Here is a 26,043-nt window from a genome sequence, read left to right as displayed (position 1 = left end):
CGATGCAGAAGGAGTCGAATTATCCACACTCGCCTCGCCTCCTCCCTTCGACCTCGAAAACAGCTCTTCCTCCCCGTCTTCAATGACCCGTCCCGCACAAGGCGAGCCAACTCACACGACTCCCTCACGGATCCTCTTCTTCTCGACCTTCCTCTCCAGCTCGATCTCTTCGCCCCTGCCGAACAGCGGACTATCGTAGCCGTACGGATAGCGACGTCCGTAGCCGTGGTCGGGACGGTAGACGTGGCGATCGTGGTGGAAGCCGTGAAGCGGGGTCGGCGGACGTCGATAGTCGAGAAGATGCGGCGACGAGGAGTAGAACGGGTCATGGGAGGGCCTGTACCCGTGATGATGGTGCCCGTGTGGGTACTTGTATCGATGGAAGTGCGGCGAAGGCGGGCGGTGGTGGTGCGGGAGAGGGAGATGGCCGGGAGGCGAGAGAAGGGGGAGAGGGCGAGGGTGCGAGTGCGAGCAGCGGTGTCCGTGATGATGCGAGTGGTGCGACTGTGAAGTCACAGCCGCAGAGCGTAAGTAACTGGAACGAATGAGAGCAGGGGAGTTCCGTACCGAGTGGGTCACGACTGTCGTCGACTCACTCCTCCACCGTATCCCGCCGTCTGCGCAAGTCGACACCTCGTCCTTGCCGGAGATGGCCTGTCCAGACTATCGTCAGCGTGTGCACGCAATTCGAAAGACGTGGAAAAGCACGCACGACCTTGTCGCCATTCCACTCCCTCTTCACCTCGCCCCACTCCTTCTTCGCGGTCTTGCAGGGTCCTCCGCCCCTTCCGTCATCAATCCACTCCCAGTCTCCCGGCCGATTGTGCCTGTAGCGGTCGTCAAAGTCGTCGCGCCTGTCGAGGTAGTACCGATCGCGGTCGCGCAGGGAGAGTGCCATCAAGGCGTCGTCGAGCGGTTCGGACTGCTGAAGGGCTAGACCGGAGTGCGAGCGCGGCGATGAGGCGGACAGAGGAGAGGAGAGTCCGGTGAAGGGGTTGAGTGCGGCGGGAACGTCGAAGGCGGCAGGAGGAAAGCGAGTTTGGGAGGTTGGCGGATGGTGTGCTCGCGGGTAGCCGCCCGGAGGTATTCGGTAACCTGGGAAGACACTCTCCGCGATGGATGAGGTGTAAGAGCGAGGCTGCGGGGCGGGTCTCGACGGTTGCGAGGAGGATGAGCGAGACTGAGGCGGTTCGAAGGGGACGAGGGCGCCGGCTTGTGCCTCCGGAGAAGCTGGTGCGAGGAGTGTGCGGTCGTAGACTTCTCGGCTAGCCGCTGTGTATGAGGAAAGCGTCGGTCGGTGACAGAGAAGGGAGGAAGGGGAGGGGCGCACGGTCGGAAAGCACGACGTAGGCGCGCGCGAGTTCCTGGAAGCGCTTGGTCGCCTCTTCCCGCTGTTCTGACGGTGCTCGATCCGGATGATTGACCCTCGCCTGCCGTTCGAAGAGGTGAAACCAGGGAGATCAGTGGCGAGGAGAAGAAGGAGACGCACAAGGGCGAGATAGGCTGAGCGAACGTCTTCAGTCGAAGCAGACGGGTTGATGCCCAGCAGCGAGTAGTACGAACCGCTCATTGCGAACGCAGCAGCTTGCAGGAGGACAAAGAGGGTGGGACGGCGCGACTTCGAACGTCAGCGTCCGCGGCGTGCGCCGGAGTTCGCAGAACGTGGCGGAATGACCAGCAAGCAGGCGATGCTGGACAGCTGGCAGCAGCGAGTCGATGGAAAGCGCAGCTGAAGCCGCACTTCCACTTACTCATCGAGGGCGAAGAGACGAGACGACGAGCGGGAATGGCGCGCGCGGGAGTCTAGGGAGGCGCTCGGCAAGTGGCTGTTGACGGCTGAGTGTATGAGGAAGGCAGATCGAGATCGTGCGAGAGGCGAGAGAAGCGGGAGGACCGGAGGGAACAGGTCGACGAGGCGAAGGGGACGGATGCAGACAGACGAGAATGCGGCGAAGAGGCGAGCGCCAAGTTGGCATGTCGCCCTCAGAGGGCCAATGTGGTAGTGCTGTACCGAAAGTAACTCGTTAGTCGGCGGGCGCAGCAGCAGGCGTGACCAGACGACGCAAGGGAGACCAGTACAGCGAGCGCGGCCCGATGTGCTCAGCGCAAGGAGCCGTCTCGAGCTGGGAAGCAGCGGCTGTTAGGGAAGGCGCTCGGGTGCGGATGAGCTTGGACTCAGAGACGAAACGTACACAGCCTGTCGCAAATGCGCACCCTCCGTCGTGCGAGGTCTGCCCGTCACAAGCTCGCACAGGTTGGCGGTGCGTGCCTGCGAATCACAAGTCGGGAATCGCGTCGTCATACAGCACCAGCAGACGGAGAAATGGAGGAGGAGTGCAACGAGGAGGAACCGCACTGTTGATCCCGTGAAGTCAACCGCAGACTCTGCTCTTGTTGGCGAGAACGACGTGAGGTGCGGTATCAGCGAGCAGACTCAACATCGTCTGAGTGCACACGCACCCATTGCAGTTTTCCATCCGTTCGCCACGAGTTCAGAGCGTGCAAGTCAGCTTCGAGGATTTGGTGTTCGCTCATGCCACGGCAGCTGGTCCGGCGTCTCCGTACCAAGCTACGTAGAGCTGCTGCTTGATCAAGGTGCAGCAGACTGTGGAGAGGCAGGCGCGGGAGGAACGATGACTTCCGAGCCGTCCAAATCTGGTGCCGGCATCGACGCACTCGGCGGAATGGTCATCTCCAGAGGTAGCGATGGCATGGAGGACGCAGAGAGCGAGTTTGGCGGCGGCTGAGCGAGCGGAAAGCTAAGCGAAAGCAGGTAAGCGCGAGACGGGACGACTGGCTGAAATCGTGCGCGACGTTACAGGTTCCTTCCCTGCTCCTCATCCCTTCACAAACTGCCCTGCCGCTTTCCGTGTATAGAATGCGTCCGTTCTGCGAGCGAGTAAAGCGTCAGCGATTTCAAGCAGAAGAACGCGGACGAAGAGCTAAACGCACCGTGATGTGCCGATGTTAACGATTTTGGGACAGCCATCTCGGCTCTTTTCCAGCCGTACGCATTCCTGCATAATCGAGCAAGACGAGTCAACATGGAATCGCGAATGATACGAGAAGGAACAGCGGAAAGTCGAGAACTCACCGCACAGTAGTAGGCATCGGAGATTCCTGTGCCGCGCGATTGACTCCGTCAGTACTCTGCCACACTCTACACGAGCGCGTAGTATCGGAGAAACCGTTACGCACCGTTTCCGCCGCACACAATGCACCGTCCGCCGTACGTTCCGAAGTTGCACTCGTCGCAGATCCGCACAATCTCTGCCGGTCGCACGTACGAATCGCAAATGGGGCTGTACACATAGCCAAAAGCATGAGCACGCGAATGGCGCAGGTAAATCAGGCGAAAACTCACCATTTTCCGTCGCACTTCTCGCAGGTCCGGCCGATGGCTGCGAAGAGATTCGTCAGTTCCGTACGCGCTGCGCTAGCACAGGAGGATGCACGCACCGATGCCAGGCTGCTTCCTGCAAGCGATGAGGTCCGTGTTGTGCTTACTCATGGCTTAGACAAGGGCGAAGAGACGAGACGACGAGCGGGATTGGCGAGTCTAGGGGGGCGCTTGGCAGGTGGCTGTCCGCACTTGAGTGCTCGAGGAGAGGCGAATCAAGGCTGTGCGAGAGGCGAGAGAAGCGGGAGGACCGGAGGGAAGAGGTCGAGGCGAAGGAGACGGACGCAGGGGAGAACGAGGCGAGGCGGCGGGTGTTGTCAAGAACGCAAGACGTCGATTCCGATGTAGGCAGCGTTGAATGTCGAGGCGGGCGGGTGAGGTGAGCGAAGAAGGGAGGGCGGAGGCAGAGGAAGGAGAGGAGGGGCAAGGCGGCGGTGGGAGACGGTGGAGATTGTCAGCGACGCCTCGTTGATGCTGATGCTAAGAGGACTGCAACGCACTTTTCGGAACGCTGCGCGAGGTCCTGCTCTGCTAAATGAGCCGAGTAGATGAGGCTGAGTGATGAGGAGGAGGGAAGAAAGACCCCAGTGGCGCGAGTTCTGGCTGGCTCAGGCGGTGTCGAGCGGTGTTCCTGCAGCTAGTTATGCTCGCTGGCAAGCCCTAGCGAGATGTGCGAGCGTGTGGTGCGGAGTCAAGGTGGAGCGATGGTGCGATCCGCTCTTCGACCCTGACCATTGCGCTCACACAGCTGGACTGGACTCGTGGTGCACTCAGTGACTCTCACAGACACTCTAGCTTTGCACCAGCGCGACTCCCGCACACAATGGCCTCGTCGACGGGGTACACGACCCCCGCCTCGCCTTCATCTTCCGAAGCAGCCCATTCGCTCACGTCGTCTCTCCTGCGAGGTGACTTGCGCCTAGTAGCATTCGATTCCGTCTCGCTAGTGGCTGACAGTCCCGCTGTCCCGCTACACAGCGCGCCCGTACCGCTTCGCAACCCAGGTCGCAACAGTCGACAACCCCGACCCTTCGCACAAGGACCAGTATGGCGCTTCGAGTGTGCCTATCTACCAGACGGCGACGTTCAAGGGCATGGGTGGCGCTTACGACTACACAAGGTCGGGGAACCCGACGAGGAGTCACTTGGGTGGGTTGCCGTCTCTTACCTCCGCAGGCGGGCCGGGGGGTCCTTGCGCTTGAGACGAGCGTTGCGACGAGCGAAGCACTGCTATGTCGCTGTTTGTGGCAGAGAGACGGGGTGAACAGAGGACTGCCGTGCTGACGCTCTCGCACGCCCTCCCGCGGCAACTCGCTCGCAGAACACCACATCGCCAAGATCTCAAATGCCCGCCACGCCTTCGCCGTTACGTCCGGCATGGGCGCACTGGACGTCATCTTCCGCCTGCTGAAGCCTGGAGACGAGATCATTGCCGGCAACGACTTGTACGGCGGTTCGAACCGCCTTATCGGGTACCTCAAGGCGCACGGTGGCGTCACGACTCACCACGTCGACACGACCAATCCCAAGTCGCTGTTGCCTTACCTCGAGGACCCCTCGCACAACGTCGCCATGGTCTTGCTTGAGTCGCCGACGAACCCGCTCCTCCAGATTGCCGACCTCGAAGAGATCGCCCGCCTGACGAAGCGGTACAGGAAGGACGCCATCATCGTCGTCGACAATACGATGATGAGCCCGTACCTCTGCCGTCCGCTCGAGCTCGGCTGCGACGTCGTCTACGACTCCGGAACGAAGTACCTCTCGGGGCACCACGACCTCATGGCCGGCGTCATCTGCTGCGACCGTGACGACGTTGCCAAGGTGCGCACGGTGACGTCTTCCTCCCGCAAACCTCGCTGACCTTCCTCGCGGGCAGGGCATCGCCTTCACCATCAACTCGATCGGAAACGGTCTCTCGCCGTTCGACTCGTTCCTCCTTCTCCGCGGTGTCAAGACCCTGTCCCTCCGCATCGACAAGCAGCAAGCCAACTCGATCCTCATCGCCGAGTACCTCGCCAACCTCGGCTTCAAGGTCAACTACCCGGGCCTCAAGGGCCATAAGGGCAAGGAGGTGCACGACCGGATTGCCAAGGGTCCTGGCGCCGTCTTGAGCTTCGAGACTGGCGATGTCGCGCTCAGTGAGAGAATCGTCGGCAGCACGAGGCTGTGGGGAATCAGCGTTTCCTTCGGCTGCATCAACAGTCTGATCTCGATGCCTTGCCTCATGTCGTGCGTCGACACTCTCTTGCATCACCCTAGTTGCGATGCTAACCGTCCCGTACGCACAGTCACGCCTCGATCGACCCGGCTGTCCGTGCCGCTCGCAACCTTCCCGAGGACCTCATCCGTCTCTGCGTGGGTATCGAGGACCCGGCGGACTTGATCGACGACCTCGAGGCCGCGCTGCTCGAAGCTGGAGCGGTTCGCGTCGTCGACGAGGGAATGGGCGGACGGGCGAGGCTTGAACGAATTGTCCAGGATGGCGAGGGACGGGTGGTTGAGTTGGCGAACGGGACGCTGCAGGGTGAGGAGGCGCATGGCGCTGCGCAGGCAAAGCTTCAGAAGATCATCACGAGCGCACCGGGCAAGGTCATCCTGTTTGGCGAGCACGCGGTCGTTCACGGCGTGGTGCGTACCGTTCGACTGCTGCTCTTTGCCGAGCTGATCTCTCGACCCGCAGACCGCCATCGCCGGCGCCATCGACCTGCGATGCTACTGTCTCGCCGAGTCGCGATCAGACGGCCAGCTCTCGCTCGTCCTTCCGGACCTCGGCTACTCGCAGACGTGGGACATCGCCTCTCTCCCCTGGGACAAGGTCGGCGCTCTCTCGTCCACCGTCCTCAAGTCTGGCCCGAAGTCGGACGCCATCCCCGACCAGGAGCTCCTCACTCTCCTCGCAAACCAGTTCGTCCACCAGGACAAGCTCAAGGCTGTCCAGGCTGCGCAGGCATTCCTCTACCTCTACCTCCACCTCGCCGTCTCTTCCGGCATCAAGCCCGCCCAGACGTACACCGTTCGCTCGGGCCTGCCCATCTCGGCCGGTCTCGGCTCGTCGGCCGCCTACTCCGTCGCCGTCGCCTCTTCTCTCCTCTACTCGCATGGCATCCTCCCTGCTCCCGCCTCCTCCCCTTCCGCCGACTCGACTATCCCCCTCGAGCACGCCAACATGGTTAACTCGTGGGCCTTCCTCGCCGAAAAGGTCATTCACGGCACGCCCTCCGGCGTTGACAACACGGTCGCAACGCTCGGCGGTGCGATCGCGTTCCGGCGGGCGGTCAAGGGCCGCGAGGGGAGTATGGACGTCCTCAAGGGCTTTGACAAGGTCGAGTTCCTGCTCACCGACACCAAGGTCCCGAGGGACACGAAGACGCTTGTTGCGGGAGTTGCGCGGCGGAAGCTCGAGGTGCGTTCTCTGCGAGTCAAGTCCTCGCGCTTCTGCTGACTCTCGCGCATCTGCAGGAACCCGACACGATCAACCCGCTCCTCACCTCGATCCAGCGCATTTCGGACGAAGCGCAGGCATGCCTCTCCTCGACCACCCTGTCCCGCTCTGAGCAGCTCGACACGCTCTCTCGCCTCGTCGAGCAGAATCATCAGCACCTCGTTTCGCTCGGCGTTGGTCACGTCGCACTCGAGTCTGTCCGGAGTAAGACGAAGGAGCAGCCTTGGGGACTTGCGACGAAGTTGACTGGCGCGGGCGGTGGCGGATGTGCCGTGACAGTCGTTCCTGACGGTGAATCGCCTTGCAGCACGTCCCATCGATTCTGCGCTAACGTTGCGACTCGCAGGCTTCCCGGAGGACAAGCTCACGGCGTTGCGAGCGGCTCTCGCCAATTCGGGCTTCGAGACCTACGCGACTTCGGTCGGCGGCCGCGGCTTCGGCGTCCTCATTCCCGCACACGCCAGCCAGCTCGAGACGGCTGAGGGCGGCGTCGAGCTGAGTGCCAGCCCGCAGCAAAAGCGCTTCGAGGAGGCGCAGACGGAGGAGCTCGGTCGGTGGGCGGAGGAGGCGGGCGTCTGGGTGTGTGCATAGGCTATCGACTGCAATCTTACATTGTTTACGAGCGCATTACGACTGTCTGAGAGGAGAGCCGCTTCGTCCCTCATCATTACGAAGTCCAGCGATGAGCGTGTTGGCCTTTTCCTCTGCCCCACCGCTCGTCCTTCGTGCTACACACACTTGCTGCCTCTGCTACGACCGCCTGACTGCTGCTTTAACTTCCCCATCGTGCCCTCGACTCGGCAGCTCTCTCTCTCGACCTCCCATCACACCGTCGCCCCACTTCGTCCGTCTCGCGTCGACATGTCGCCGCTGGAGGTTACGCAGGCTGCGAACGGGAGTGGAGGAGACGACACGACGGCGGGACCGAGGACCAGCGTCCCCCGACCGCCGAGCCGGAGGAGCGTTGCCTCGAGCGACGGAACGTCGGCGCATCCTCTCCTCGCCCTATCGGCTGATGACGGAGCTGCGTCCCCTTCGAGCGGGTCGTACGCCGTCTACAGTCCAGGCAAGAAGCGGGCGGCAGTCTCAGGAGGTAGTGGGTTCTCCTCGTCCTCGGTCACTCCCTTGCCTCTCTCGCCAAACGAAGGGCCCCTTTCTCCTTCTTCTGCCTCGAATGCGACAACTACCCCTCCATTCGTCCCGACGACCGCCCCCTTCCTCCCGCCACTGGTATCTCGGCCGTCAAACTCGACATTGCCTTCGCCTTCCGGCAGACAGTACGCGCGATCCGTCTCGGAGGCCAAGGAGAAGCTTCAGAAGCAGGCGCTCAAGGCGGAACTACAGGGATTGGGACTGTCGGCAGAGTCAGCGGGATCGGCTCTCGTAAACAGGCTGGCGACACTCGGCGAAGATGCGGATTTCAAGGGATTGCAGGCGGTTCTCGCGGGCGGAAAGGTGCGGAGTGTTCGGTCTACCGTTGAGAGGCTTGCTGACCTTTTCTCTCCAGATCACACTGCTCCTACCGGCTGAGAAGCTCGACTCGCCATCACAGCTCACGCCTTCCTTCGTCCTCGATCACCTCGTCCTCCTCGATCCTCCAGCTTCAGGATCCTCCGCTGCCATCGAGCGGCCCTTCGTCACGTTGAGCGGCGTCCGAGGCGTTATCGTCGGCGGCGAGCTGGTGTTCACGAGCTGTGCGGCCGAAACGCTGCGGCAGGATCTGGCGGACTATGCGAGTGAGGACCTTCAGCGGTACGTCGCATTATGTGAGTGATGAGGAATTGGATGCTAATGCGTCCCTACACAGACAACTGCGAGGAGTCGCACCTCTGACAGCTCCTCCCACGACGGCTTCCTACCCGTCAACCATGCTCATCTCGGCCATTACGACTCTCTCCATTCCCCAAGCCCGCTCTGCAACTCTCCCAACCGCGACATCGTCCCGAGCAACTAGCCGCCTCGCCGCCCTCTTCAGCAAGCCAGCCGTGGCAGAGACAGGCGCCCCCGACCTCCCGCCCGTCGTCCCTGCTCCTGCCGGACTGCTCGGCGATGCTTCTGCACAGGCGAACGACGCCGCAGCGAGTGCATCGTCGTCAAGCGTCGACGTTGCGGTTCTCGCCGTCGGCAAAGTTGTTCGTCGGCAGGAGGTGCTTACATCCCTTCGCAGCGCAACCTCTGCGCACATGAGGATGCTCGTTCGGGGTGTTGGGGGAGCGCAAGGTGAGGCAGATATCGGGGTGACGTTATCGTCATTCGCCGAGCGCTTCTGCCCGTCCCCGGCTCCGCCTGAAGCCTCGACGAGCGGGAAGGCTACGACGCCTTCGGTTTCTACGAGCGCGACAAGTCTGCTGGACGCCGATCCCCTCGCCGTCGCCGACACCTACCAAGAGACGATGCACGCCGTCAGGCTCGACTTGACCCGCAACATCGGCTCGACACCGTCCGCCCCTTCAGACATTGACTCGTCAACCGCGCCCTCGCTCGAAGACTTCAGCCAACTTGAAGAACGGGTCGACGCCTCCCTCGAGAAGGTGGAAGAGGTCGTCACCTCTATTCTTTACGACCGCCTCTTCGCCCCGCCATCCGCGCGAGACTTGCAGGAGGACGAGAACCTCGCTTCGCGGATAGCGGCGCTCAACGTCCTCGAACTGGATCTCGAGCATCTTGGCCTGGAACTTGGAGACGAGGAGGGTCTCCCTGGATGGGAAGGACGGAGCTCGGGTGCCCGCGATAGCCTCGAAGATCTCGCGGCGCTCGTGGGAAAGGGTGCGTACGCCGCCCCTCCGTTGTCGCGTCCCGCTGACCATTGTTCGCACTTGCAGAGCTGAACCGCCTCGAAGACCCGGAGAAGCGGACGCCGAACGCCAAGCTTGCCATCCTCGTCGAGTGCCACAAGATTCTCGTCGATGGGTTGAGCAAGCTTCCGCCGATCCCGCTCAAGAAGGAGGTCACGGGCGACGACAAAAGCTCGTTGTCAGACGTGCCTGCCGAGGTCGAGATGGACGACGCCTCATCCCGCTCGAGCTCCTTGCCTCCGTCTCGCCCAATGTCGCCGCCTTCCGCCACAGGGTCGTCATCGGCGGAAGACGCGGACGACGAGCTGCTTAAGACGCCGAAACCTCCGCCTGCGGCAGATCACGACGTCCCCGAAATCAAGCTGCCGGACCCGAGCAAGGCGTCCCACGAGCTGTCCTCGTCGGTTTACGAAGCGACATCCTCCTCCCTCTTCGATCCCACTCCCGCGCCTTCTCCGCCAGTCTCGATCTTCGAGACCAAGCGACGACCAGCTTCGGTCTCCTCGTCCTCGGCCACGTCCAGCGCAGACCTCATCCTCCCCATCCTGATCTATTCGGTCGTCCGCGCCAACCCGCCTCACCTCGTCTCGCACCTCCGCTTCATCCGCCGCTTCCGCTCCGAGTCGCTCTTCCGCGGTCAGGCGAGCTACTGCGCCACCAACTTTGACGCCGTCGTCGAGTGGTCCCAGCACGTCGACCTGTCGACACTCGGTCTTTCCTCTGCGAAAGTCTTTGCGGCAGCGCGTTCCCCTTCGCTCTCCTCCTCGCCCAGCCAGTCACGAACTCGAGCTCAGGCGACCCCTTCATCGATATTGCGCGCGCGAGTCTCGACTACAGCCGACCAGCTCGTCGACTCGGCCAACTCTGCGCTCTCCGGCGTCGTCGATTCGTCGTACCGCATCCTCTTTGGTCCGAAGGGATTGACATCCTCTGCGCCGAAGTCGCTCGACGATGTCAAGTCGGTCTTGGACGGCGCGAGAGGCAAAGCGAGGGGGACCTTGCCGTTCAGGCGGAGCAGCTCGGCGCGGGATTTCCCGACACTGCTTGTTGGGCGGAGACGAGGTGGATCAGTCGCGAGCGGGAAGGCGGTGACGATTGCAGGAGACGGAGATGAGAAAGGGCTTGCTTCGACGAGCGAGGAGGAGGTCGGAGTGGGGAAGAGCGAGGAGATGGTCGACATCGTCCCTTCCTCGCCTTCCGGCACACCTGCTCCGCGCATCTCGACCGAGGAGACCTACGCCCCACCACCTCCGCCACTTCCTCCTCGCTCCTCGTCGTTCGCCTCGACCACCGCCTCGAAGGAGAAAGACGACTTGGACACCCGCTCAGTTCGCAGCGTCTCATCCTTCCTCAACTTCCGCGAGTCGACGCTTGGCAGGGCATTGGGCGAAGTGCGTGACGGCGTTGTCGGTGCTGCTGTCGGCGCAGCGAGCGGCGACGAGCGAGGCGGTTCACCACCGCAACCTTCGCTTGGTGGACGGCTGCTCAACCGTTTCTCTGGCGGTGGAGGTGCGGCATCTACCTCAGCGATCCCGGCTCCAACCACCTCGCCCTCGTCTTCTCGGCGCTCGACACTCCTCAACCCCCTCGGCGGAGTGCACCTGTCTCCTTGGGGTGCCGCCGCCCCGTCCAGCTCCACCACCGCCGCCGGCAACGCACACAGCAGCACGCCTCTCTCGCCCGTCCCCGCCTCGCCGCTCAACTCGGTGATCCTCTACCCTCGTCCCGTCTATCAGCCAGTCCAGCGGTTCTTGGATGTCAAGGATGCGGGGGAATTGAGGATTGGAGAGGTGCAGGAGTTGTTGGAGGAGTACAGGAGGCTGGTGAGGGTCTTGCAGGAGGCGGCGTCAACGGAGGGGAAGGAGACGAAGGAGGAAGATGAGGGGAAGCAGACGGAGGAGAAGGCGGTTCAGGCGGACACAAGCGTCGCTGCGAGCGGTGGCGAGGAGGCGTAGTGGCAACAATCGTACGCAACAGCAGTGCAGCGACATCGACAAGCTCGAAGCTGACGTCTGGAGCGAGAGAGGAGGAGGAATAGCGGTGATCGGAATGAAGGTCGGACTGTTTCGTCTCGCGACACTCGATAGCCAGGTCCGCGTCTCTCGTGCAGCGCTGCACTGTTGACCAGCTCCAGGAAGCTTGTGAAGCAGCGCGCGTAAACTTAGCGGTAGAAAGGGCGCAGCCGGACGAGCGAACCGCACGAGGTTGACCGTCTGAGCACGACCTGAAGGCCTACAAACGTTGCAATCGAGCCACCGAATGCTTAGTTGGCGTCCACCATATACGTGGTGCCGCAGCGGCCGCAGCTGGGAGAAAAGGGTCAGCGAGGGAGCCAGGGAAGAAGGGAAGTCTGGTCGACTCACTACTGCCTGTCCTTGTGGGCGGCCATGAAGACGCCGGCGCCGCAGGTGTCCGAGGGGCACTCGCGACGGAGACGCTTGATCTTGCCGTCCGAGTCGACGCGGTACTCGAGGATGGAGGCTGTGACTGCCGAGCCTTCTCAGCCTGCCAAATCCAGAGGGATGCTATCTCTTGCACGTTGGCCCGCGGTATGTGTGTCGCTCTCCTACTCTGCCGCTTTCCGAAGAGCCTGTCCGCGCATCGCCCGGCTCCTTCGTCGTCGAGACTAGCTCGTCGCAACTCCCTGAGCTTCTGTTCGTCCTCCTTGTGGTTTGTGTGCTGTTGGAGGATCCAACAGCATTTCTTCTCCCGCGAAACTGTACGGAGATGCGGCGATGCGGCTGGATGCACATTCAAGCATAGGTAGATGGCGAAAGCGAGCGAGCCACAGCCGAAGTTGCGGCAGCAAGAAGGGCAGCTTGTGCCCAGTTGACTTTGGCAAACTAGTGAGACGCTGCAGAGGAAGCGGCGGGTGCGAGAGGGCACTGAGAGAGAAAGAAGGGCAGTTTGGGACACCGCTTTCCCAGAAGGGGGCAAACTGCTTGGATATGCAAAGGCCGAACCGGCTCGCATACAAGGGTCTGATGGTCTAGAGGTATGATTCTCTCTTAGGGTTATTCGCCTTAAATGGGAGAGGTCCCGGGTTCAATCCCCGGTCAGACCCGTTACCTTTTGCCGTATTCACCCTTTTGCTGCTCGCCTGCTCACCAAGCTAGTGTCAAGCTGCCGCCTCGCTGGCCCTTATGGCGTCGTACAGAGGCAGAGCATACACGAGCCAACGCAGCCCTGGAACCTGTGGCGCCGTCGTTCCTGCCGAGCGAGGGCGAGGCGAAAAAGAGAGGGGATGTCCTGGCTAGAAACGATGTCCAAAAAGTACTGGGCCTAACCGGGGATTGAACCCGGGACCTCTCCCAATAAAGCGTCTTGCGACGACCCTAAGAGAGAATCATACCTCTAGACCATCAGGCCAAGTTGGGAGCACGAGTCGAGTTTTGCGTTTATATTAGCGTCCGTGTTTGTGTCCCAACATGCGCCGCTCAGCTCGCAACCCTGCAGTGGCGTACACAGAACCGCCAGTACGCGATACCGCGTCATCACAAGCACCATACTAGAGGACTATTGGCAGCACTGCGCCGTCCACGGCTCCCTTCTCAAATCCCCCCTCGTATGGCGGGGACGCAACTGGCTGGCAGCGGAGAGCCAAGCAAAGCAGCAAACACAGCCAGAAGACCGAGACAGGCAGCCAGACTAGACTAGCCAACAGCCTCGAAAGGTCAGAGTAGAGCGAACGTGCTTCACCCAGACTATCTATTCGCCTGCTCTACATGCCGTGCACGCTCCATCAGCGGCGTCTCACTTGGCCGAGGATCCGCCTCGTCCTGATGCGAGCGAGGGAAGAACAGGCTGCCGCGCTCGTCGTCCCGATCTCCCTGGATGTGTCGGTGCAAATCCTGCAGGAGCACCCGATCAGCCTACATCGTGGGATGGGTGCTCAGAGGGGTTCACCATCTTTGTGAGCAAACCCGCAAGCATGCCGCGCCTTGTGAGAAGGACGAAGCGCAAGCCCAGCCGCTGAAACATCTGCACGACGACCTCCATTGGCGTGTCCTGGCTGAGGTTGACGGGTATCTGTACGAGGTTGAGCAATTAATGCTAGAAAATCCGGACGAAGGATGAGGCGGGACCCACCTCGTCCATCCAGGGCACCAAGCTGATCCACGGCTCTCCCGAAGCTCCGCCTGACGTCGGACCGTCTCGCTCCTCAGCCGCAGGGGTGCTTCTCCGGCGTGAAGCCTCGAGGTCGAGTTCGAAGGTGGCGGTCGTTGACGCTCGTGCAGGGTCGAGGGGTATCGGGATCTGCTCGCCGCGGGCTCGTCGTCCTCGGCGGTCCGGAGCGCTGAAGTAGCACAACGTTGTTGACGATACTGCGGTAACTCGCCGAGCGTGATCTGCAACGGCAAAGGTCAAGTCGTGCAACGAAGATCAGGAGAAAGCGAGCGCACCTATGGCGTCCTGCAAGTCCGCTTGACTGATGTAACCGATAACCAGGCGATCGCGCTCCGTCCGGACCACAGGAAAGCCCCGGTACTCGGATTCATCCAGCAACGCCTCTGCAATAGGAGAGTGTCAATCCTGCGGATCTCATCAAAGCAGGCGTGCGGTGTTCACCAAGTCGCGAAAGGGTCCAGCCCTCATCGCTGATGCAGGCGAGCTCATTCGAAGGCGTCATGACGTGCCGAGCGAGGACCGTGTCACGGCGGTAGTCGGCTTTATTGTTCAGGAAGGGGTAGTTGCGGAGGTTGATCCACGCTGCAGGCGAACAGGGTGAGCGGGCGGCGCAATCGGATGGGCAACGAAGACAGCGTACTCTCGTAGATGCCCTCCTTCGAGATGTAGTCGCCCGTGAACTTGGCGACCATGACTGGCGGGAACAGTGGTAGGTCAGCCAGTTCGTCCAAATTAGCCAGTCCGCTTGCACGCACCCGCCATCATGAGCTGTAAGACAATGTCGATGGCTCCCGTCAACTCAAACAGGATGACGACCTGCGAGGAATGGCGGAATGAGCGCGACGTCGAGACAATGGGTAGAAGCGACGCACGAGACTGATCGTCATCCTCGTCACGCCGCCCAGTGCGCTCGCCGCGCCAATGACGGCGTACACGCTCGGGTTGATGCACCCGCCGTCGGCCGGACAGTCGGCGAAGATCCAGCTCTCAGCGTTGGCCTTCTGGATCTGGTGCATGACGAGGCCAACAGCGCGACCGGCGCAAGCTCCGATCGTAAGCGAGGGAAGGAAGATGCCGGCTGGTATGGACGCGCCGAAGGTGACGGCCGTAAGTAGGGTCTTAGCGAAGGCGGTGAGGAGGAGGAGGAAGACGATGGACGAAGTGTTGGAAACGCTGCAGGTCCGCCGACGTCAGCCTTGATATCGCCATAAGAACGGCGCAAACTCACTCGCAAAGGCCGTACGGGTCGACACCGCCGCAGTCCTGGAAGAGATTGACGACGAGCTCGGCCGACGGGATGCGCATGTAGATGACGAGGTAGGAGACGACCGACGTGAAGAGCGCGAGGACGCTGACCTCCGTGATTGGCCATTGACGCATGCCCGACGCTCTTCGCAGCCGCTCCCATTCCTCGTTCAGGCGAATGAACCACGCCCCCCAGACACCGCCTGCGGTGCCGAGCAAGAGCCAGGGGACGAGCTCGAAGCCTCGCCATACCTGCGAGGCGTGAACGGTGAACAGCGCGAGTTTGCCGGTGTTGAATGGGTCGATGTACTGAAGCGTGACGGCGGCGACGATGGCGCAGACGAAAGATTGCCAGAGGGTGGAGCCGGGGAAGAAGGTCGATATCTCCTCTGCAGCGACGAAGTCAGCTAAGAGCCTGAAAGGAAGTCAAGGCGGGACGTACCGAGCGAGAACAAGACTCCGCCAAGGGGCGCGCCGAAAGCAACCGAGACTCCGGCAGCGGCGGCCGCAGAAAGAATCTCACGATTGCGAGCTGTCGGCGCGCACATCAATTTTCATCTGCATTAAGTGAGCACGGGTGACTCACCTCCGCTGTTGCGCAGCGAGGCGAACGGCCGCAACATCGCATCGCCGATGCAGCAAGCGACGTGGACGAGCGGTCCTTCCTTGCCGAGGCTGAGGCCGCTTGCGACGGCGAGAGGCAGGCCGAGTGACTTGATGAGCAGCGTGACGGGCGAAAGGAACCCGTCCATGATGTAGCCGCCGAGGAGGACTTTGATCTCGGGGATGCCGGTGTGGAAGGCGAAGGGGGCGAACACGTTGACGAAAGCCGACGAGACGAGGGCGAAGGCGACCTGCAAGGCAAATATCGCGTGAGCGTCCGTGGCGGGCGTGAGGGGGCGCAACGACGTACGGCGAAAGCCATGTAGACGCTATACTGCGTCAAGGCGCGCAGAACGACGTGCTTCTCGTCGCCGACGATCTCACCCCATGTCCGCCATGCACGGCACGTCTCTTGCGCTGCACGACAGCCCGCTTGTCGGTACGTAGGCTTCTTTGTGACCAGGACAGGGCCAACGCACGATCTAGCCCTGCACAACACAACCCTCGGCTCATCCACCACATGTCTCTGCACGCGCCTAGCCGCAAATCGCTGAGCCAGGCACTCAGTATGTCGAGGCAACTCGCGATGACCCCCGTCGCCATTCCCGTCAACACGACTACGACCCATGGCTTGCTCGCGTCCCACAGCCGGACAATGACGCCCCGCAGACCGGGTGTCGCCAGGATGAGTGACTTGCGCAGGCGTTCTCGTGCGTATTCTTGCGTCCAGTCGATGGAACTGCCGCCCGAGACGGTCGCAGATGCAGGTGGGAGAGGGGTCGTCGATCTCGGAAAGACATCGTTCGCATTGGGAGACGAGAAGATGTGTTTCGGAAAGCTAGGGAAGCCGTTTGCGCTGTTGACAAGCGGGCAGAGGACGAGATGAGCAGGCAGAGAGAGGAAGGGCGACGTGAAAGACGCACCCGTTGGCCCGGCCATTCCATCCCGCTTGACCGTCCAACTTGTGCGTGCTCGTTGACGCCTCGTAAGACTCCGGCATCCGCCTCGCAGACGTTGAAGGTCTTGGAGAGCGGAACGAGCGGGAGTTTCGGTCGACTGGGTGGGGTGCGGTGAGGAAGATGAGGAGAAGCGTCTGGAGCGTCTGTCAGGCTGAGCAGCAAGCTGAGAGCACCTAGGGATGAGCAACGAGTCTTCCGCCGCGAATGAGCGTGATGAGTAGAGGCGAACCCCGTCGACGAGGAGGGGTTCGACCTTGACCGCTCCCTCACCCGCTCTCGAGGGCGCATAGCTACGTTTCGAGACGCTGGACCTCTCCACCAACGGCTCCAGTATCCTACACTCGCGCGACTAGCTCTTCCAGCGGCTTTGCGCAGTCCCGCCGCTTCATCGCTCTCGTCGACCTCGGACAGGGAAATACCGGCGGCAACGCAGCGGGACGTGTGTGAAAGGGCTTTGCAGGAAACCGAGGAAATTTCGACACCATGGCGACTCGATTACGCGCCTCGCCGGTGCTCAATTCGTTCTGCGGGATGGACCTCAAGCTCGGCAAGTCCTTCCGCCCGTCCTCGAGCTGACCTGACGCATCTGCTAACCCGTTTGGTTGTCCAGGCGCCACGTTGATCACCCTCTTTGGCGTTCTGAACAAGGTGGCGGGCGCCTACGGCATGTTGGCCGTCCTGCTGAGCGGAGGTGCGGCCCTCAGCCAGCCTCTCGAGCAGTTGACGATGTACGCGTACTCCATCGCGAGTCTCGCAGCGTTCATCTGGGGCATGCAGAAGATTAGCGAGGTGCGCAACTGTCACCGGACCTCTCGCTCAGCTCGCACGGCTCTAACGACGCTTCGCTCGCAGGAGAACGGAACCAAGACCCTCCTCTACGCCCACATGTACGCCGCCGACCATATTCTCGGCACGATCTACACCGCCTTCTTCGCCGTCGTGTGGTACGTCTACGTCCCGCACGACGGTCGTCGAATCGCCAACTCGGATGCGCAGAAGGCGATGATGGGCGGCTCGCAGAGCGGAGTCGGGATGGATGAGGCGGCACGGACGGCAGCGGCGATGACGGTCTGGAAGAGCGAGCGAGGGTTCAGCGCCGCGGTATTGGTGATTGGTTGGCTGCTCAAGGTGCGTTGCTTTCGTGTAAGTTTCAAGCTATTCCCTGCGCCGACGGTTCTTGGTCGTTACAGGTCTACTTCATTCTCGTCCTCTACTCCTTCGCCCTCCACCTCCGCCGCGGCACCTACGCCTCGCTGCCCAAGTCCTCACACAACACCATTCCCTCGTCTAAATTCGTCTCCGAGCCCTCTCCCTACCGCCCTCGCTCGCGCTATCAGCCCAATCACACGCGCAACTCTTCGACGGGGGGCCCGCAGTACACCCACTTGCGCGGTAATTCGCTTGCCTCGACAGCGGGAATGGGCGGAAGAGGGAGTATGGACGGCTTGGACGGGACAGAGACGACGCTTGCCGAGACGCTGTGGGAGGAGACAGACACGATGTTGGCGGAGGAGGAGAAGCGGTTGCAGAGTTCGGCGCAGCAGCACGGGCGGAGACCCTCGCGGGTTGCCCCGCCGCCGCCTCTGTCTGCTGCCTCGCGGTCATCAGCTGCGACGGGCGGTGCCGCGGGTGATGCCGTGCCGCCTTCTCCGGCATTTGCGAAGGGCACAGGCATCCAGCGAACAAGCAGCGGTGGAGTCCTCGTCAGCGGTGGAGCGACGCCAGGTGCGGGCGGAGCAGCGGAAGCGGCAGGAACGGAGAGTTCGGCAAACCCGTTCGCGCAGATCCTGGGGCGGATGAGCGGCGAGACGCCGCGGTAGATACTCTCGGAGGTAGTGGGACTGCACCTCTAATCGAGCGGGAGGTCTGGGCGGCATAGATGGTTTGCAGCAAGGGTCTGTACGCATGTCATACGAATCGTTCTCGCATCGCATTCTCGCACACAGGGCCCATTGAGAAGCTGTTGTGTTCGATGTCAGTCCCTCATACGGCCCGCCAAGAACCGCCTGACCACGACTTCGCGCATGTCCAACTTTGCCAGCGCCTGCGCGGGGTTGTTGGCGACCCAATTCGGCTCCGAGGGTAGCGACGAGAGAGGTGGGATCACAACGTGCAGCAAGACGAGCGTCTGCAAGCGCATGATCGTGAGTGTCGCTGCGTTCACGCACGAACAGCGAAACGCACCTTCTTGACACCGCTGCACACTCGATTGATCGTATGGAACCATCTCCAGCTGTTCTTCCGCTCGCCCTCGCCGCGTCGGTGCTCTTCGTCTCTTGCGTCCGGATCTTGGTCGACTGCGAAAGTCGAGGTTGAGCGGAAGGGGTTCGAGGCAGAGTCTGCGGGAGTGACGTAGGTCGGCACGATCACGACTGCGAATCTGCGCGCAATGGAATGTCAGTCTTGAAGGCCAGACAGGCGACCGCAGCAAATCTGCTCACTCTGCGTGCCCACCGACAGGTCCTCCTTGTCCATACAGCACCCAATCGACACAGAACTTGACACCGCTCCGTACGACCCAGCCCAGGCTTCGGTAGTGGTGGTAGGCGGCATACGAGAGGAAGAAAGGCGAGTCGAGGCGGTTCAGACGGGGGTCCGATTCGGGTGCGAGGGCGAGAGATGGAGGGAGCGAAGGGCAGGATGTGAGGAGGAAGAGGCGGAGGGTGTCGAGGATAGTGAGACGCTTCGAGGCGGTTGGCGAGTGATCGGAGGGACCGGTCAAGGCGAGACAGCCGATTGCGAAGACAAGGAAGAAGGCCTCTTCGGGCTGGAGCTGCGAGTGCTCGGCACCGAGCTGCCACTCTTCAGGCGGCTCCTCCTTCTCGATGTCCTCGTCTGCGTCCTGGTCCTCCGCTTTTGCCTTGCCCTTGTCTGCCGCGGAAGGACCGGCCGCTGCCTCTTCCTGTTCCTCCGCAATCTTCTCCAGTCGGGAATCCAGCTCGTCCGTCTCGGTCGCGGGCAGAACTGAAGAGGATGTCGAGGGTGTGCCGGGGGCTGAACCGACGGACGAGGCTGCGGCGGAAGCGGCGAGGAAGCGTTCTTGATCCCGCTCGAGCTTCTTGGCCAGCTTCGTGCCCTTTCGTTCGATTCGCCGCAAGGCGGTGATCTCCTCGGACGTCAAACCTGCACGATTCAGCACCAAGATTAACGGAAGGAGCAGAGCGAGGGGAGAGAAACGAGGACGCACGCTTCTCGCGACCCTCGAGTTCTGCACGCCTGTTCTGTACTCGGCGCTTCCAGCTCGGCTCTGACCGACTCAAGAAGCCCTTGCCAAAAAACCCCTGCTTCCACAACCGCATCATGCTGGCCTCATCCTGGACCCAGACGGACTGGGTCAAGTCGTCCCAGACAGCCTCGATCTCGGGCGGCGCAAGGCCCGGCGCAAGTCGCAGAGCCGAGAGGAGCGACTGCAAATACGACTGCTTGGCCGGCGCGAGCGGGAGGAGCTGTGCGTACTGCTGGAGGAGCTGGGCTTTGGAGGTGCGCTTCGACGACGAGTTGAGGTTCTCGGGGCGGGTTGCGTTGATGCGCGGCGCCGTCTGCGGACTCTGTGGCTGTAGCTGTGCCATCCTCAGTCCAATGCAGCGGTCAAGCGGTGATGTCGCCTCGTCAACTTGTTCTCGTCGAGCTGAGCGAGGAGTTGTCCTGTGTCGACCCGCTCTCTCGCTTCTTTTGCTGGTCTGACTGGACTGTGCGCTCGCTAGGACTGCTCACAGCTGCTCAGCAAGATCTCACCGCAATCAGTGCGTCCTGTCGTCCTCTCGCTCGCGTTCACACCGCGTCTCCATCAACTCGGGCGACTGACCCTCGATTCCCGCCTCGCAGTGTCCGAACGACGACGAGCCGAGATCGCCGAGAAGCGCGCACGCCTCGCAGCGCTCAAGCAAGCCCGCGAGGAGCGCGAGGCTGCCTCGAGGGCCAGCGCATCCGCCTCTCTCGCCGCGTCAGGACTGCCCACACCCGTCGGAGGGCCTTCGAGGGCCGGCTCGGAGGCTGGGAGACAAGCTAGGGGCAGCTTGGGGGCGAGTACGAGCAGCAGGAACGACGAGATCGAGAACTTGCTTCGAGGAGTCGGTGTGGGGCGCGAGAGGGAGACGGTCGATGCAGGCTCGCCTGGCGCGGACAACCTGCGCACGAGTAGCGGATTGGGGAGAAGCGTTGGAGTGGGGTCGTCAACAGGCGCCAGCGCGGTGGGCGAGGACTTGACGAGCTCGAGGGCGAGTCCGCCGGTGGAAATGGCCGCTGGCGAGCCAGAGTGGAAAGCGCCGTCCAGCGAGGCGTGCGTGCACTTTCCGAGCTCTTTGGTGATGCAGGCTGACTTGCCCGTACCACAGCCCGAACGACGAAGCTCCTACCCTTCCGACGCTCACATCCTCGTCTATCGAAGTCTACACGCTCCCGCCTCGACCCAAAGTTGTCTACGACAAGTCTATTCAGACTTCTACCGACCTCTTCCCTTCAGCTTCCGTGCAGACCGCCGCTGCAGACTCCTCCATCTCGACTACGACAGGCGGCGCAGGTCGCGAGACGGCCGAAGAGCTTCGCGCCCGCATCATCGCCGAACTCGAAGCCGAGCGGAAACAGCTCGATGCCGAGATTGCGGAAGAGAAGCGGTTGGCGGAGGAGCAGCTCGAGGCGGAACGGGCGCGCGGCTTGTCGGGCGAGAAGCTGTCGAGCGTGTTTGCGAATCCGGCGTTCGTAGACTTCCTCGAGCAGTCGAGCAAGGTCGTCCAGCGCGCATTAAGCGACTCGTACGACTACCTGCGCGACTATACAATTACGACGGACGCATCGCGGGAAGAGGAAGAGGGGAAGAGGGCAAAGGTGCGGTTACTTGGGACTTGGCAGGACCAGCAGTGGGGCAAGGGGCGGAGCGTGACTGGTGTCGACTGGTCTCCCAAGGTGCGTCGGCGCATTTGCATGCAACATGAAGACCACTAAATTGACGGCTTGCTTTGCCAGTTCCCCGAACTCTTCGTCGCCTCTTACAACAAGAACCCGATGGCGGTCAACGAGCCCGACGGTATTGCCGCCGTTTGGAACCTGCACCTGCTCGAACGACCCGAATTTGTCTTCCATGCCCAAGTACGCCGACTTTCAATTCCCCAGCTCGCCTCCCGGAATGTTGAACTTACGCTGCTTCGCGCAGTCCGACATCCTCTCTATCGGCTTCTCGCCCTTCCACCCCAACCTCGTCGTCGGCGGAACCTACTCAGGCCAGATCCTCCTGTGGGACACCCGCTCGCGACACTCGAATCCGGTTCTCAAGACACCCCTCTCCGCCTCGGGCCACACCCACCCCGTCTACTCCCTCTCGCTCGTCGGCACGCAGAACGCTCACTCGCTCGTGTCGGCCTCGACCGACGGTGTTCTTTGCACCTGGACTCTCGACATGCTCGCTCGACCACAAGAGACGCTCGAGCTCGTCCATCCCGCGCACAACAAGACGGACGAAGTCTCTGTCACGGCTCTCGGCTTCCCACTTGGGGAGACGACGACGTTTTGGTGTGCGACGGAAGAAGGAAACGTCTACGCTGCGAATCGGTACGACCGCGCAGGCGCCAAGGCCGGACTCGTCCAGAGCGAGATCTACCGCGGTCATTCGGGACCCGTCACGGGCATCGACTTCCATCCTGTCGAGGGAAGCGTCGATTTGAGCGACTTGTTCCTTACGTGCGGGGTTGACTGGACTGTCAAGCTCTGGCGGGCGGGAGGCGCGCTTGGTGGGCCTCAAGCGGGCAAGACCGGCACGTCGAGCAGCAAGACGAGCTCGTCATCCGGCGGAGCGAACGCGATTGCGCCGCTGCTGTCGTTCGAGGAGGCGGACGACTACGTCTTCGACGTCAAATGGCATCCGCTGCACCCGGCTGTCTTCGGTACCGTCGACGGCGCAGGCAAGTTCGACTTGTTCAACCTCAACACCGACACCGAGGTGCGCACTCTTTCGCCCACTCCTCTACAAACCTCCGCTGAACCTTTCCTTCATTCGCAGGTGCCCATCATCTCCACCGCCGTGGGCGAATCCTCACCCGCTGCATCTCGACCACTTGGCGGATCCAGCGGCCGACGAGGGCTGAACAAGCTCGCGTGGGAGCGCAAGGAGGGTCGGAGGGCTGCGATCGGCTCGTCGGATGGGAAGGTGTATGTCTATGAGCTCAGCCAGGGTGCGTCCCGTTCATTCGCAGTTTGCTCTCGTTGTGTGCGCTGGCGGTGGGCGATAGAGAGCTGACGATTCTGCGAGAGGGTACGCAGACCTCGTCACGCCGCGCGAAGGCGAGTGGGACCAAATGCGCAAGACGTGCAACGCCGCGCTCGCCGCGCAGCAGCAACAACATGCGTGAGCGCCCTCCGCTGTCTCGCAGACACCATACCCGCTTCGTGTCGCCTTCGCATTCGCTCGATACCCCGTTGAAGTCCTCGCCGTCTCGCATACCCATTCCGCGCTGCAATCCGTCTATTCGTCCAGCCTCGATGGACTTGAGCAGGGAGAGCTAGTCGTAACGCGAGCGAAAGCGCAGATGTAGCGAGGCAAGGGGAGTAGCAAAGCAGGAGGCCCATCGCGCGCGACAGTGCAAGACGCGTGCTCCAACAGCGTCCTCGGAAGCTCCTTCATCTCGCTGCCCTCGATCCCCGCCCGCATGGGAACAACACAAGCTCAAACCCTGCGTTTCAATCGCCCTTCGAATCCGCACACCCAACCACAAGCCCATCCCAATCCGCACCTCCTCTTCGAACCACGCGAATCGCCTCCTGAAAACCCTCCACACGCAGATCCGTCCGTCCCGCCTCTCTCTCGAGGAAACAGCGCAGGAGGGAAGTCCAACAAAGAACTCCGTTGCCTTTTGCCGAGTTTACGAGTCGAAGGGAAAAGAGGTGTCGAGGCGGAACGCGGATGCGAGGTGGAGGATGGAGAGGGAAGCGGTGGTCGAGAAGGAGGATGGGAAAGGGAGGGAGGGGTCGAATGTGGGGGATTTCGAGGAGGCGGTTTACTCGGCCTTGGCCTTGCGAGTGGCGGTGGTGCCCTCGCGGAAGCTGCGTCCAGCACGATCGTCAGCTCGGGAGATGGTCAGGGGAAGGAGGGCGCAGACGGACCCGTTCTTGAAGCGGCGCGAGACACCCTTGAGGTAGCGCATGCGGCCGGTACCGGTGGTGTGCCGGCGCTTAGCCTTCTGGCCCCACTCGTCTGCGCACACGACAAACCCTCATCAGCGACCCTTCTCTCGTCCGACGCAAAGGCGGGACGTACACGACCTGAGCTTGGCCGCAGGGTAGCCGCACGAAGCGCACGACTTGTGCTGCTTGTGGAAGGAACGACGACCGCAACGCCTGCAGAGCGTGTGGCTCTTGGTGTGGCGGAGACCGAACGACGTGGTACCCTTCGTCTGTTGGGCGAAGCGAAATACGGAACGCGGTCAGCGGATGGATTGTCCTGGCACGTCGGATGGCAATATGCCCTCGCTCCCGCCTATGCCCAGCTCCTCCACTCCAGCCGCACCGTACGGCGACGCGAGCAGCATCAGGCGAGGCGGCGGGAGAGTGGAGTCGAGGTCGACAGGTTAAATCGAGGGGGTGTCGTGCGGGTGCTGGAGACGTCGCGCGGGTATCGCTCGGCCGTAGGAGGCGTCACAATGGTCGCAAGGAGTATATGAGGGTTCAGCGAAGCCGGCAGAGTGGGTGGATGGGTGGGTTGTCGTGGTCGTCGAGGAGGGGGGAGATGCTGCTCGTGTCGCCCCGTGTCCGCTCCAGTGCGCCCGTTTGCCCGCCTGATCCCGTTCTTTCAGCATTCCTGCATCATCTCAGCCTGTCCAGCCCCTCCCGCAAGCCCTGCGCTGTGCCGTGACCCGGTGCTCGCAACTTTGCCCCGTCCACCTCGCCCAGTGCTCGTTCTGGAGTGGTTGTTTCGGTGGATGGGGGGTAGTTGGCTGCTGCGAGTTGTGTGGCGCAGTCAGTGTGTGGGCTCACCATTGTTCTCGAGGTCTGCGGAGGTCGTCGTCGAGAGCAGAGCGAGGTCGAGCTCGAGTCGAGTTTGCACCGCGCGCCAGCCTCGCTCGCTCTCTCTCTCGTCGTCTCATCCCCCTCGGCCAAGGATCGCACCTGCTGCGTCGGTTGTGTAGGCCAAGCTAACAATGCAGATCTTTGTCAAGAGTGCGCGCAAACTCGCGTCCAGATCCGTCAACTACTCGTCGAGCTGACACCACCCCGCTCGTCCTCCCGCTCCCACCCTCGCAGCCCTCACGGGCAAGACCATCACCCTCGAGGTCGAGTCCTCGGACACCATCGACAATGTGAGTCACACGCGAACTGGGCGCGAGGCGTCGTCGGCGAGATGCGACGGCGGGTTCCTCGGGTCGACGGAGCAGGGACGGGCTGGGAGGGAACGGGGAGAGCTAACGACAGGCTTGTGCGCGCGTACAGGTCAAGGCCAAGATCCAGGACAAGGAGGGCATCCCCCCCGACCAGCAGCGCTTGATCTTCGCGGGCAAGCAGCTCGAGGACGGCCGCACTCTCTCGGACTACAACATCCAGAAGGAGTCGACCCTCCACCTCGTCCTCCGTCTTCGCGGTGGTATGGCCAAGAAGCGCAAGAAGAAGACGTACACCACCCCGAAGAAGATCAAGCACAAGAGGAAGCCCGTCAAGATGGCCGTCCTCAAGTACTACCGCGTCGACTCGGACGGCAAGATCAAGCGCCTCCGTCGCGAGTGCCCCTCGGACACCTGCGGCGCCGGCGTCTTCATGGCCGCCCACAAGGACAGGCAGTAGTGAGTTGACCCGAGTTCCCTCCCTCCCTCGCTCCTTCGTTGACCCTTTTCTCCCAGCTGCGGCCGCTGCGGCACCACTTACATGGTGGACGCCAACTAAGCATTCGGTGGCTCGATCGGGACGTTTGTAGGCCTTCAGGTCGTGCAAAGACGGTCAACCTCGTGCGATTCGCTCGTCCGACTGCGCCCTTTCTACCGCTCAGTCTGCGCACGCTGCTTCACAAGCTTCCTGGAGCTGGACAACAGGCAGAGCTGCACGAGAGACGCGGAGCTGGGATATCGAGTGTCGGGAGACGAAACACTCCGACCTTCATTCCGACCACCGCTATTCCTCTCCTCTCTCGCTCCAGACGTCTTCTTCGAGCTTGGCGATGTCGCTGCACTGCTGTTGCGTACGATTGCTGCCACTACGCCCCTTCGCCACCGCTCGCAGCGACACTCGCATCCACCTGGACCGCCTTCTCCTCCATCTGCTGTCCCTCGCGCGGCACTTGCTCGTGGAACCGCTGTGTCGGCACGACTGTGTGGTCACTATGTCTGCACAACACAGGCGGACTGCGAGCTGCAGATTGTGCGTTTCCCGGCCTCTCAAACTCCTTCGCCGTCAACGTCCATGGCCTGCACAGCGAGTTGCTTCAAGTTCGGGCGGTTCCTGCGCACAGCGACACCCTCCTTCTCACGCTCGCGCGCACAGACTACGACGAATTGT

At 62.1% G+C, this 26,043-nt stretch overlaps 10 protein-coding genes across 10 annotated transcripts; 5 read left to right on the top strand and 5 right to left on the bottom strand.

The window, feature by feature from the left end:
* Positions 1 to 111: 111 nt before the first annotated feature.
* Positions 112 to 1,570, bottom strand: RHTO_02124 (chaperone protein; the record flags this gene model as incomplete). The annotated part of the gene is made up of 5 exons (XM_016415802.1): positions 112 to 504; positions 568 to 654; positions 713 to 1,272; positions 1,331 to 1,430; positions 1,490 to 1,570. The coding sequence occupies 5 exons, from the start codon at positions 1,568 to 1,570 to the stop codon at positions 112 to 114; spliced, it is 1,221 nt and encodes a 406-aa protein (XP_016272372.1).
* Positions 1,571 to 2,837: 1,267 nt separating this feature from the next.
* RHTO_02123 (pre-mRNA-splicing factor ini1) lies at positions 2,838 to 3,511 on the bottom strand (the record flags this gene model as incomplete). Its single annotated transcript, XM_016415801.1, has 6 exons — positions 2,838 to 2,889; positions 2,953 to 3,017; positions 3,095 to 3,120; positions 3,199 to 3,302; positions 3,365 to 3,401; positions 3,460 to 3,511. 6 exons carry the CDS (start codon positions 3,509 to 3,511, stop codon positions 2,838 to 2,840), a joined length of 336 nt encoding a protein of 111 aa, XP_016272371.1.
* A 712-nt stretch (positions 3,512 to 4,223) lies between these two features.
* On the top strand, positions 4,224 to 7,433 carry RHTO_02122 (cystathionine beta-lyase; the record flags this gene model as incomplete). Its single annotated transcript, XM_016415800.1, has 8 exons — positions 4,224 to 4,308; positions 4,379 to 4,549; positions 4,722 to 5,221; positions 5,277 to 5,629; positions 5,689 to 6,028; positions 6,081 to 6,803; positions 6,860 to 7,133; positions 7,189 to 7,433. The coding sequence occupies 8 exons, from the start codon at positions 4,224 to 4,226 to the stop codon at positions 7,431 to 7,433; spliced, it is 2,691 nt and encodes an 896-aa protein (XP_016272370.1).
* Positions 7,434 to 7,703: 270 nt separating this feature from the next.
* Positions 7,704 to 11,592, top strand: RHTO_02121 (VPS9 domain protein; the record flags this gene model as incomplete). Its single annotated transcript, XM_016415799.1, has 4 exons — positions 7,704 to 8,297; positions 8,350 to 8,594; positions 8,650 to 9,608; positions 9,665 to 11,592. The coding sequence occupies 4 exons, from the start codon at positions 7,704 to 7,706 to the stop codon at positions 11,590 to 11,592; spliced, it is 3,726 nt and encodes a 1,241-aa protein (XP_016272369.1).
* Positions 11,593 to 13,341: 1,749 nt separating this feature from the next.
* On the bottom strand, positions 13,342 to 16,613 carry RHTO_02120 (voltage-gated chloride channel; the record flags this gene model as incomplete). The annotated part of the gene is made up of 14 exons (XM_016415798.1): positions 13,342 to 13,488; positions 13,544 to 13,666; positions 13,727 to 13,986; positions 14,041 to 14,148; positions 14,207 to 14,347; positions 14,406 to 14,459; positions 14,521 to 14,581; positions 14,638 to 14,938; positions 14,994 to 15,399; positions 15,453 to 15,542; positions 15,597 to 15,864; positions 15,924 to 16,030; positions 16,093 to 16,469; positions 16,537 to 16,613. 14 exons carry the CDS (start codon positions 16,611 to 16,613, stop codon positions 13,342 to 13,344), a joined length of 2,520 nt encoding a protein of 839 aa, XP_016272368.1.
* Positions 16,614 to 17,055: 442 nt separating this feature from the next.
* Positions 17,056 to 18,392, top strand: RHTO_02119 (protein of unknown function DUF1753, Golgi; the record flags this gene model as incomplete). Its single annotated transcript, XM_016415797.1, has 4 exons — positions 17,056 to 17,119; positions 17,183 to 17,361; positions 17,425 to 17,700; positions 17,763 to 18,392. The coding sequence occupies 4 exons, from the start codon at positions 17,056 to 17,058 to the stop codon at positions 18,390 to 18,392; spliced, it is 1,149 nt and encodes a 382-aa protein (XP_016272367.1).
* Positions 18,393 to 18,547: 155 nt separating this feature from the next.
* On the bottom strand, positions 18,548 to 20,141 carry RHTO_02118 (tRNA-intron endonuclease; the record flags this gene model as incomplete). Its single annotated transcript, XM_016415796.1, has 4 exons — positions 18,548 to 18,700; positions 18,757 to 18,952; positions 19,014 to 19,695; positions 19,760 to 20,141. The coding sequence occupies 4 exons, from the start codon at positions 20,139 to 20,141 to the stop codon at positions 18,548 to 18,550; spliced, it is 1,413 nt and encodes a 470-aa protein (XP_016272366.1).
* Positions 20,142 to 20,170: 29 nt separating this feature from the next.
* On the top strand, positions 20,171 to 22,913 carry RHTO_02117 (dynein intermediate chain, cytosolic; the record flags this gene model as incomplete). The annotated part of the gene is made up of 7 exons (XM_016415795.1): positions 20,171 to 20,315; positions 20,398 to 20,851; positions 20,907 to 21,474; positions 21,535 to 21,657; positions 21,722 to 22,504; positions 22,565 to 22,736; positions 22,825 to 22,913. 7 exons carry the CDS (start codon positions 20,171 to 20,173, stop codon positions 22,911 to 22,913), a joined length of 2,334 nt encoding a protein of 777 aa, XP_016272365.1.
* Positions 22,914 to 23,558: 645 nt separating this feature from the next.
* Positions 23,559 to 24,537, bottom strand: RHTO_02116 (60S ribosomal protein l37; the record flags this gene model as incomplete). Its single annotated transcript, XM_016415794.1, has 4 exons — positions 23,559 to 23,604; positions 23,665 to 23,755; positions 23,819 to 23,954; positions 24,535 to 24,537. The coding sequence occupies 4 exons, from the start codon at positions 24,535 to 24,537 to the stop codon at positions 23,559 to 23,561; spliced, it is 276 nt and encodes a 91-aa protein (XP_016272364.1).
* Positions 24,538 to 24,698: 161 nt separating this feature from the next.
* Positions 24,699 to 25,434, top strand: RHTO_02115 (small subunit ribosomal protein S27Ae; the record flags this gene model as incomplete). Its single annotated transcript, XM_016415793.1, has 4 exons — positions 24,699 to 24,717; positions 24,802 to 24,857; positions 24,988 to 25,334; positions 25,392 to 25,434. The coding sequence occupies 4 exons, from the start codon at positions 24,699 to 24,701 to the stop codon at positions 25,432 to 25,434; spliced, it is 465 nt and encodes a 154-aa protein (XP_016272363.1).
* Between the last annotated feature and the right edge of the window lie 609 nt (positions 25,435 to 26,043).

This window comes from Rhodotorula toruloides (genome assembly GCF_000320785.1).
Source record: "Rhodotorula toruloides NP11 unplaced genomic scaffold Scaffold16, whole genome shotgun sequence".
Lineage (NCBI taxonomy): Eukaryota > Fungi > Basidiomycota > Microbotryomycetes > Sporidiobolales > Sporidiobolaceae > Rhodotorula > Rhodotorula toruloides.
The sequence above is the reverse complement of the archived record's forward strand: the minus strand, read 5'-3'. Positions and strand labels throughout refer to the sequence as shown.